Source organism: Arachis hypogaea, chromosome 10, assembly GCF_003086295.3.
Source record: "Arachis hypogaea cultivar Tifrunner chromosome 10, arahy.Tifrunner.gnm2.J5K5, whole genome shotgun sequence".
NCBI classification, from domain to species: Eukaryota; Viridiplantae; Streptophyta; class Magnoliopsida; order Fabales; family Fabaceae; genus Arachis; species Arachis hypogaea.
The window spans coordinates 10,141,816-10,152,858 of record NC_092045.1 but is presented as its reverse complement, the minus strand read 5'-3'; the positions used below and the strand labels follow the sequence as shown (position 1 = coordinate 10,152,858).

The following is an 11,043-nucleotide window of genomic DNA, read 5'->3' as shown; positions in this document are numbered from 1 at the left end:
CGTTTTATCAACTTGATATCGACTTACTTAACATTCCTAATGTTACATTCAAATTTGGCAATTATTTTTACACGTTCACATTAGCAATGTCTCACACACGTTGACATGCTGCTCCATCGTGTCATTGTCATCATTGTTATTTAGTTTGCTCGATCATAGTGTTAGATCTAATGGCCGATCTCGGTTGGGTTTCTCGCTTGGTCTGGATTGAGATGCCACGTATTGATGCTACCGTTGGTTTATAGGCTTTTGTGTTTATGCTTTCATGAGGTTTTGTAATGTTCTTCACGTCTTATGTCACTACTTCACTTGGTTATCAAAATGTTACTGGTGTGGTTAAAATATTAGAGCTCCATTTTATTTCTCTACTGTTTCTGTCTACTCCTATCAATGCAACCTGATGATTGTATGTCGTTAAACATGGAATTTGATGGGCTGGATATACTTATTCACGTTGATTTCTTATGCCATTGGGGGGGCTTTCAACTGGGGTTCTATTGGAGGTGAAGCTCTTTTATTTCAAAAATAGTTATGCGGTAACCGCGTTCAGTTACCTAGTTAGTGGAGCTCTGTATTAGGCATGGGACTTGTGTTTGAATCAATGTGCTCATTACCATACACTCTTTGTTAATTATTTCTAATAACTATTGATATTGTTTGGTTTGTTGGAGTTTCTTGAATACATCATGAACGACAAGCCATTTCAGTTGCGCCCCACACTTTCCCAGCTTGATGTATCTGTTATGTTCATAATGATGTATTTATCACCGACCGGTTCCTTGCAATGCGTTCCCCTGGGCTTAATGCAAATTGGTTGGATGCATGGGTTTCTTCTTCCATCCTTTAAAACATCATTAACATTATTCATACGCAATCAATAACGAAGGAGCATAACACATGATAGAGTTGAGTTTGCCAAGTACTTTGCCTTTAATTGCTACTGTATAAAAAAAATGTATCTCCTTAAATAGACTTCCATCCGCCAATAAATTCACCTTAATTGAATAATTGAATTATTCTATCTGGATAAGCCTCTTGTGATTCATACACATACTTCGCAATATGATTTACGCGATCCTCCTTAATTGGTGAAGACACACCATATTTATAAGTAATTACATTTTTCCAATAGTGCCAGCGGATTTATCTTTGAATAGAAACCCCATTTTTTCCTATATTGTTTGTGTACATTGTATGCTTCCACGTACGAGCATTGTCAACATTTTCTACATACTTTCGTGGGTCAAATAGACCAAGTGGTTTTAAATTTTCACTCATTCCAAGATAAACAACTCTTATTTATAAGCAAGGCTATCTTATAACTTTTGGGGTTTTATTCTGCTGTTGTTTATTTATGTCCCACCTTCTGCTATGATTTTGATTTTCAAGTCAAATTACTACCAATTTATGAACGTGCTAATAAATTGTAATTAGGCACAAAAGATCAATGAAAAATTTCATTTACCTAAACGCATCAAGGATCTTTGCATGCATCAGCACTCCAAATTATTGCCCAACAGTTGATTGTCATATTAAACGAGGTACAAAAAATTAGTTTGGATACAAATGAATGTCTTATATCGAACAATCATTCCTAATCAATTAAAATATGATTATTTTAACCAAACAGATTTTCCCTTATGTTGACATATGGCTAAAATTTTCTTACCACATATTTTATAGCAACAATGCACATTTCATGCTATTCCTTTTGAGCCTGCATAATAAGTTGCAAGGCCCGTTATAGAGATTAAGTTAAAACATGTTGCGTTACTTCTTTTCTCTAAAAAAAACCTCTATAATTCTTTCCATGTTCTACTACTCCTTTTTTATCTCACAAGTAAGTGTAACTATGATTCTGCAATTACCATTTTTCCCTATCAGCTAACTTCCTTTTCTCTTTCTTTTGGTCATGTTAAGGTGCTCACTTGACTATGTTTTGAGTTCATCGTATTTTCAATTTGATTCAGTCGCGGGATGCCAGATTGTTCCGTTTCCTTTGTGAAGTGGTCTCTTTTCCTTAATGGTCAAAGACTAACCAAGCGGGTGAGCACATGTGCCTTTCATAGTCCAACTTTGACATCGTTCCTGATGCAGATATTTCGGTCTTCTTCCTTCTTCCCATTTTTTGTGGACTTTAGTCATGACGTGTTGCCTTTCCTATCTTGCCGAGCGGGGTCCTATTTTGAAATTGTCTGAAATCAGTTTAGGTGCTTGTAATAAAATTATTCCACACACCTACCACTTTGGCAAACGGTTTGGCTGCCTGGATTCTATGGAACACCAAGCTAAGCTCGCACGGCAACGACATATAAAATTGTTGGGTCATAAGAGGTGCCGGGTCAACATGTTGCTGAGTCCAACGGCCCCGAGAATGGTTTGTTAGTCGTTGTCCACTGCATAGTTCGCTCCATGCTCGGCGTCAATTTTTCATATACTTTTTCTTTTTCGTCGTAATCTATTCTTTCCCCTGTGAGGGAACATGTCAATTTTTGCTGGTAATCTTGCGTGATCCTAAGCTTGCTGCTCTCCTGGTTTGTTTATGGATGATTTATAAACTTTCATCTATGCTTTTCTATTGTTGTAGTTGATCCTAATAGATATATGTATGAGTCATTCCAACCCGATATCGGCCTGCTCCAAAAATCACCCGCCACTGTTGTCACACGCCAAGGTTAGCTTTAATTTGTCAATCTAAGTTGGGTCTTTTTTCTAATTTATTGTTTGCTAATTGGCTCTCCGCGGAATGGAATGATATTTCCCCCATGTGCGATACTCATCACTGATATTGGTTAGATGTTGTGATCACCTGTGCTGCTTCATTTCATTTTTTACATTCTGATCCTTTTCTAAATCCTGCACCGCACCAAGGTATTGCCTTCTCCCTCCGCGGATAACCCCCGTTTTCCCCTTGCAAGTTCCTCACCATGCAACGTACGTAGGTCTGGTGACAAACAAAAGCGTTCTGTAACACGTACCACGTAAGTAATTCATGAAATTGCCATTTCTCTTAAAACTCTGGAGCTGGGAATTATGCTGGAATTAAACAATTAAATAATTCCCCCGTATAAGCTGGTGCGGTTTTTTCATCATTAGCATGGGACCTTTTGCCGAGCCTCACCCATAGCCACGATTGAACATGGGTCCTTTACTGGAATATTTCGCCCATTAAATCACAATCGTCTAAAATTTTCGAATTTATCTCCGACAATTGATAACTTGTTTTCATCAAATATGCAGTCCAGTTGGCTATTCCCCTTTGTCCCGGTCAGCACATTATTATCTGCCTCAGGCTAGCGACATCCAAGTTGAAGCTTTTATTGCATCTTCTACTGAACCAGGTGTTATTCTCAATAACTATGATTATGAGTTTATAGATATTTTGACCTATTATCGCTCTCCTGGAAAACTTGATTTTGTTTTATTTCATATGTTCACTAGATGTTTGGTCTATTGGGCAACCCACGTAAATATGTGTTTTTTGTGGGGGAACATGTGGATGCACGAGCGCCTTACGAAAGGTGGAGCCAATAACACTATATTATTTGCTATTTGTTGTATGAGTGGAAAGGTCACTCTCCCTTTGTTGTCGGTTCTGCCACCATTGTTGGGGGTGTTGTTGGATGGTGATGATGAACGAGCTTTGCATTATCAGAAACATATTAGGGCCTTTAATGATATATTTTTGTTCACATCTATGGCTGGAAAGATTCAGTACACACTAAACAAGGGTTCTGCTCCCCCCATGTTTGTTATTAGTGGCCAAAATTACCATTCAATTGGAAGTCTGATGCCACAGCAGTCTAGCAAGCCCAAGTTTGCTCAGCTCTATTTTTATGATACGGAAAATGAAGTCCAGAATAGGATTGATGCAATTGGATGAGTTGGTGGTACTGATGGGCTGTTGATATTTTAATATGTGTATTATATGATTATTGTGTGACCTAGATTTATCTTGATGTATTTTATTTTTGGGTTAATGTAGCCTGCCTAATCAACACAAATCTATAGATTGTACCATTGTGGCTGACCTCAGCAGCATGCTTGATTCCCATAATTCTCTTGCTTAGTCTTTCCGATATGCTAGGCAAAGGTTCGCTGAAGATTCAACCACTCCGCTACAGCTTCGTTTTATTAAGAAGAGGAATATTGATGGTAGACGATATAATCTACCATCAGTATCTGAAGTTGCTGCTCTTATTATAGGTGATTTTGATATGGATAACCTTTCGAGGGACGTTGTACTTCAGATGCTGAAGAACTGAAGATTGATGGTTTAGAAGTTATAATAAATTCTCGTTGCAAGTATAGTTTCTAAACCAAGCAATCAACCTTTCTTACAAACATTTTGGTTGTCACAAGTAACAAACCCAATAAAATTTATAAACCGAAGTATTCAAACCTCGGGTCGTCTTCTCAAGGAATTACAGGGAAGTATGAATTATTATTGGTTATGCAAAACAGTGTTTTTGGGTTTGAAAAGGTTTTGAACAAGAGAAATAAATTGCAGGAATTAATAAATTAATAACTAATAAAACTCTTGGCAAAGTATGAAAATTGGAAGTCATATCCTAGCTATCCTTATCAATGGTGATGAGAATTATAATGTTGCTCCCACTAAGTCAACCTCTAACTATGAAGGTCAGTTAAGTGGACAAATTAATTTAATACCTAAAGTCCTAGTCAACTCCTTAAGGAAAGACTAGAGTTATATGAATCTAAATTAATCAGCAAGAATAATAATTATCAATCACGATGAGTTTGATAACTCAAGAGTCACCAATTAATCAACCAAAGCCAATAGTAAATAATCTAAATTAAAAATAAGGAAAAGCAATCATGAGTCTGAAATACCTCAAATTATATTTAAATAAAGATGTCAATTCTAACATGGACAAGTTCATAAATCAAATTGGAAAGACAAATAAAAAGGAAATTGAACCTGTAATTGAAGAAGATGAAAATATTCCTAAGTCATTTAAGAGGAGTCCTAATCCTAAGAGAGAGAAGAGAACCTCTCTCACTAAAAACTACATCTAAATCCTAAAAAGTGTGTATGAATCCAATATTCAGTCTCTAATCTCCCTCTCTCATGAATGGATGGATTCCTCCATTTATAATCCTTCAATCTATGTTCTTTGGGCTTAGATCTGGGCCAAAAGGGGCCCAGAAATCGCTGAAGACAACTTCTGCAAATTCTGCAGATCGCGCACGTCATGCGTCTGCGTGGGTCACACGGTCGCGTCATTTGGAGTTTAGCTCTTCCACGCGGTTGCGTCAGTCATGCGTCCGCGTCAATTGTGTTTCGCACGCCACGCGTTCATGTCGTCCATGCGCTCGCGTCGATGCTAATTTATGCAAAGCACGCGTTCGCGTTGTCCATGCGGACGCGTCGCTGCCAGTTTCTCCAAAACTCCAATTTTGTGCTTTCCTTCCATTTTTGTATGTTTCCTTTCCATCCTTTAAGTCATTCCTACCCTATAAAACCTGAAAGTACTCAACACACAAATCACGGCATCGAATGGTAATAAAGGATAATTAAATTTGATTATTTTAAAACATAAGAATCATGTTTTCTCACGTGTCATATCATAAGGAAGAAATTGTAAAACCATGCAAATTCATATGAATAAGTAGGTGAAGGGTTGAATAAATCACTTAAATTGAGCACAATATATATCATAAAATATGGGTTTATCAGACGCATTCAAATCAGTTGAAACGCACTGATGTTAATCATCCCCAGTACCTTGCACTACAGTTTCCCTTGCTTTTTCCATTTGGAGAAGATGGTTTTCAGAGTGATATCTTAATATCCGATGAAAGATCTAAGCAACAGTTACATAAGCGAGAAACAATTAGCATGAGGGAGTTTCTGTCTTTTCGAATCCAAATGAGATCGCATGAGTCGCAAGTTCTTCTCAAATCAAGACGTTTGTTCCAACAATTTTTGGTTGACAGTTATACTATGGTAGAAGCTGAAAGATTACAATACCACAGGTTTCACCAAAGCAAGTTTCGCTCCCATCAACTGCAAGGCCTACACGAGTGCCTAATTCAGGGTGAGACACAGGCTGCAAGAACTGGAAAACGAGTTATCATGCCGTCTTCATTTGTCGGCGGTCCCCGATATATGTACAACAATTGCAAAGATGCATTTGCTATTTGCAGGTATGCCGGTTACCCTAGTTATTTCATTACTATCACATGTAACCCAGATTGGAATGAGATTAAAGATTGTGTTGCGAACTATTCATTAAAGCCAAGTGACAAGCCTGATATCATATCAAGGGTTTTCAAGATCAAGTTAGATGCCTTGCTAAAAGACTTAAAGGATGGGTCCATATTCAAAAAGCTCAAAGGAAGTAAGTTTTTTCATTCAGTGTCTTCAAGGTCACGCTAACACATTTTTTTTTCATCAATGGTTATTTGTCCCTTAACATATTTTTTTCTTTTTACCATTTTTTTTTGTTTAAGTTGTGTACACAGTTGAATTCCAGAACCGTGGTCTTCCCCACTGTCACATTTTATTATTTGTTCAGCCAACCGAGAAGCCTAGATCATTCGATGATATTGACCATCATATATCGGCCGAGATACCTGACGAACACACCCAACCTAAGCTGTACAGCTTAGTCCAGAAATTCATGGTTCATGGACCCTGTGGGGTTTTGAACACGAGTAGCCCGTGTATGGTTAATGGGAGGTGTTCCAAGTTTTATCCAATGCCTTTTTGTGAGAAAACATCCATAGACAGTGCAAGTTTTCCCAAGTATAAACGGTCAGATAATGGTCGTTCAATAAGCAAGAGGAATGTGAACCTCGACAATCGGTTTATTGTCCCGTACAATGCAACATTGCTCCTTAAGTATGGGTGCCACATAAATGTCGAGTATACTTGCCAGACGTCTGCTATTAAGTATTTGTTCAAGTACGTCCACAAAGGTAATGAATGCGTCACAGCTTCATTCTTCCGATTACATGATTCAGCTGATTCTGTTGTCACTGTGGATGAAATCCAAAACTACCATGATTGCCGGTATATATCTACTTGTCAGGCATCTTGGCAGCTATTCGAGTTTGAGATTCAGTTCAAAGAGCCTAACGTCATCCACCTTCCATTCCATCTGCCAAATGAACCGAATGTTTTGTACGAAAATCATAAGCTTATTAAGAATGTTATCGAGGCCGCGGTCTCAAAGGATAGTATGTTTATTGGCTGGTTTAAGGCTAACAAGGATTTTGATCTAGCCCGTACACTAACTTACGCGGAGATGCCATCATTTTTTGTTTAGGATAAGCAAGGGCATATGTGGAGGCAACGGAAGCAAGGGAATGTGATTGGTCATCTCACACATATTCCTCACTCGCATGGAGAGGAATACTACCTTCGTTTGCTATTGAATTATCAAAAAGGGTACCAGACATTTGCTGATGTCGTTCTGTTGGTGGCATTGTGTACGATACATTCAAAGAGGCCTGTTATTCGCTAGGGATATTGCAGGACGATGGGGAATTTATCGATGTACTTAATGAAGCCAGTGTGTGGGCATCACCGAATTATATCAAGAGATTGTTTGCAATGCTTTTGATGTTAAACAACATTGTACGCCCTGACATGGTGTGGGAGCAATGTTGGCAACATTGTGTAGACAACTCGATGCTTTCTGGAAGACATAAATTGGGTAAACTTTCTACATTATTTTTGCTATCGTGTTACTGTTTTGCCAAAAATTCAGACCAATCTGTTTAAAAACTTCCCTTCTTCTCCACCTCTTGCAGTTTGTTATGCATTTATTTTGTTTTCCCTTCATCATCATGTCGAATTTGTTTCTGATGTAACTATCTTGCATTTTGATTTTAGGTTTCCACCGTTCCGTTCATGAGATCAAGTCCATCACGCTTGCCAAAATTGAAAAACCTTTGCAGCCGAATGGTAGGAGCCTAAAAGAATTTACTGACATGCTGTTTCCTGATTCTGTTGATTCGACTGAACCTTCCGACACAGTCTTTTTTGATGAGCTCAATTTTGACAGGACATAGTTGGCAAGTATTCCCGTTGATTTGGTTTCCCAGTTGAATTGAGACCAGCACGTTGCGTTCAACACAATAGCGAATGCAGTTAGTCGTGGCGCTGGTGGTTTTTTCTTTGTCTGTGGATACGGTGGAACTGGTAAGACTTTTTTATGAAATGCACTGTCTGGTTCAATAAAGTCGAAGGGTGATATTGTTCTCAACGTGGCATCCAGTGGCATTGCAGCACTGTTGTTGCCTAATGGGCGAACTGCTCATTCACGCTTTAAGGTTCCACTCAGTGTTAACCAGGACTTTATTTGTAATATAAGGCAAGGCACACCCCTCGCGCGTCTTATTTCATCTGCAAAATTAATTATATGGGATGAGGCACCTATGTTAAATAAATTTTGCTTCGAAGCGCTCAACAAGTGCCTTAAGGATGTTCTTCGTTTTAATCGTGGATATAATCCTGATGCTCCATTTGGTGGGAAAATTGTTGTTCTATGAGGTGATTTTCGTCAGATATTGCCTGTGATTCCTTGTGGTTCCCAGGAAGAGATCGTTTATTCGTGTATTAATGCTTCGAACCTGTGGCAATCTTGCCAAGTATTGTAGTTAACTGAAAACATGAGGCTGTGTTGTGGTTTGCAAGATATCCACGGTGTACAATTAGAGGAATTTGCTAAATGGCTGCTTCAAATTGGTGACAGGTTACTTGGAGACAACACCGATGGCGAATCAGTAATTAGAATACCCAACAACTTGCTACTGGATATTGAGTATCCATGTCTACATGATTTGGTGGTGTTCATTTATCCTAACGTTTTACTCCATTCTTCCAGTGTGAATTATTTTAAGGGTAGGAGTATATTAGCACCAACACTTGATGTTGTAATTGAAATAAACAATCATGTGATGTCTTTGATCCCTGGCAACGAGAGGGTTTACTTGAGCTCTGATACACTAATTAATGAAGATGGTCACATGGAATCTGAATTATACACAATGAGCATGGAGTCATTGAATACGTTGAATTGTTCAAAAATTACCCAACACCAGTTAGTACTTAAAATTGGTGTTCCTGTGATGCTTTTTCGCAATATTGACCAATCCAATGGACTATGCAACGGTACGCGAATGTAGGTAAGACATCTTGGCGGCCACATCATTGAGTGCATCATATTAGCAAGCCGTAATACTGGTGAGGTTGTCTTTATTCCCAGGATGAACATGTCACCTAATAATGATATATTACCGATTAGGTTTACTCGACGACAGTTTCCGGTTGCGCTTTGCTTTGTGATGACCATAAACAAGTCCCAAGGTCAAACGCTATCAACCGTTGGCGTGTATCTTCCAAGGCCTTTTTTTACTCATGGTCAGCTTTATGTTGTGCTCTCTCGGGTCAGCATGCATTCTGGACTGAAGATATTATCTGTTGGTTCTAACGGCACAATTTCAGATCATATTATTAATGTTGCCTATAAAGAAGTTTTTGCTGGCTTGCTACCTAACATTCTGCCTTGAGCGGTATGTATGTCATGTAGTCCTTTCGTCATCTTCTCGATAAATAGTTCTTTTATTTTTCCGTGCTTGGCACGGGTCTTAAAACTAGTTATCTTTTAAATTCAAGTACGCCGCATCCCAGTGAACCTTATTATTTTTGCAAGGTTCTTGGCACTCCGACGAACTTCTATATTTTTATGGAGTTCGCCATATTTTTTTATGAACTTGACTACGCATCCGGCATCTCCATAAATACCAAGTTTAGTAAACAAAAAAATTGAAACAGAGTTTGTTGAAAAAATACAGCGAACTTGACCTAAAAAAGACATATTTCAGAATTTAAAGTTGGAATAATTTATTCTTGAAAATAATGATTTTATTTTTTTATTTCAAAAAAAATCCCCAACTTATCATTGCTAGCCAAACACGTCTCCACTGACCTGCCAACGGTAAAAAAAAGGTATAATTCGTAATTTCACCTTTCCATTAAGGGTAAAAATGTATTTTCAACCATTCATTTTTTTTATTTAGATATCTTAGCTTTGGGATTTTTCTCTATGATCAAATAAAAAAAATTTTATTTTTCGAAACAAATTATTCAACCTTTAAATCCCAAAATACGTTTTTCTTTTGAAATTTCAGCTGCATCCTGGATGAACCTTATTATTTTTGTAAGGTTCGTCGCACCGTCGGCGAACTTCTATATTTTTATAGAGTTTGCCATATCTTCCGACGAATTTCATTATGCATCTTCATAAATATCAGATTGGGTGAGAAGAAAAGTTAAAAAAATAACAATGACAACTATTATCATCATCTCCAAGAGTATCTAAGAGTACACGGGAATAATCTGTATTTAACAATGGCGTAGTAAAAAGGGTGCTCCCCAAGCTTTTAATTTTTTAAAAAATCTAGTTTGGTTTAATTTGGATGATAATGGTTATTTACAATATTCAAAAAGACATGCTTGTTGTCTGTTCAACCTTTAATTTCCCAACTTTTCTTTTCACACAAAATAAACCAAATAAGGTTTTTTCAAAATTAATAGTTTTAATCATAGTATATATATTTTTTCAAATTAGAAGCATAGAAATAATTAAAGAGTATATATTTTTTTCTAAATTAGAAGAAAAGGGAGGATGCGACCAACTTTATAAATTTTATAGAGTTCGTCGGAGGGTGAGACAAACTTGACTCCACCAAATAATAATTTGTTTTCGAGAATAATAATTTTTTTATTTTATTTCAAAAAAAAATCCAATAATTTTAGGATGTGGTTACTAATAATATATGACATAATATTTTTATGTATGACCATAAATTGTAAAATAATAGGGAGTATGTTGTTTTTGAATAAGTAAATTCAATTAAACTATTATTGTCTCATGGGCAAATTATATTACTTTATCATAAAGTAATATATACTCTATTTTTGGCTATTTTTTCAACTTCAATATAAGTCATTAAATTATAATATTAAAATTATTATACATATTCATAAATATATTAGTAAAACAAAAA

The 11,043-nt window shown here is 37.0% G+C and overlaps 2 protein-coding genes across 2 annotated transcripts; both read left to right on the top strand.

Moving 5' to 3' along the window:
* The first annotated feature begins 686 nt into the window (after positions 1 to 686).
* LOC140175575 (uncharacterized) lies at positions 687 to 8,043 on the top strand. The gene is made up of 10 exons (XM_072204089.1): positions 687 to 757; positions 1,971 to 2,046; positions 2,588 to 2,674; positions 2,872 to 2,981; positions 3,241 to 3,747; positions 4,088 to 4,241; positions 5,702 to 6,365; positions 6,478 to 7,254; positions 7,494 to 7,634; positions 7,865 to 8,043. Exons 1-10 carry the CDS (start codon positions 687 to 689, stop codon positions 8,041 to 8,043), a joined length of 2,766 nt encoding a protein of 921 aa, XP_072060190.1.
* Positions 8,044 to 8,643: 600 nt separating this feature from the next.
* On the top strand, positions 8,644 to 9,543 carry LOC140175574 (uncharacterized). The gene is made up of 2 exons (XM_072204088.1): positions 8,644 to 9,155; positions 9,240 to 9,543. The coding sequence occupies exons 1-2, from the start codon at positions 8,644 to 8,646 to the stop codon at positions 9,541 to 9,543; spliced, it is 816 nt and encodes a 271-aa protein (XP_072060189.1).
* Positions 9,544 to 11,043: the final 1,500 nt, after the last annotated feature.

Excerpts from the sequence above, each read along its gene's own strand:
- LOC140175574 (XM_072204088.1), top strand. The coding sequence starts at position 8,644 with ATGAGGCTGTGTTGTGGTTTGCAAGATATCCACGGTGTACAATTAGAG. Across the intron at positions 9,156-9,239 it reads CTATGCAACGGTACGCGAAT|GATGAACATGTCACCTAATA; the intron begins GTAGGTAAGACA and ends CTTTATTCCCAG.
- LOC140175575 (XM_072204089.1), top strand. The coding sequence starts at position 687 with ATGAACGACAAGCCATTTCAGTTGCGCCCCACACTTTCCCAGCTTGAT. Across the intron at positions 2,047-2,587 it reads GTCAAAGACTAACCAAGCGG|TTGATCCTAATAGATATATG; the intron begins GTGAGCACATGT and ends CTATTGTTGTAG. Across the intron at positions 2,982-3,240 it reads CGTTCTGTAACACGTACCAC|TCCAGTTGGCTATTCCCCTT; the intron begins GTAAGTAATTCA and ends TCAAATATGCAG.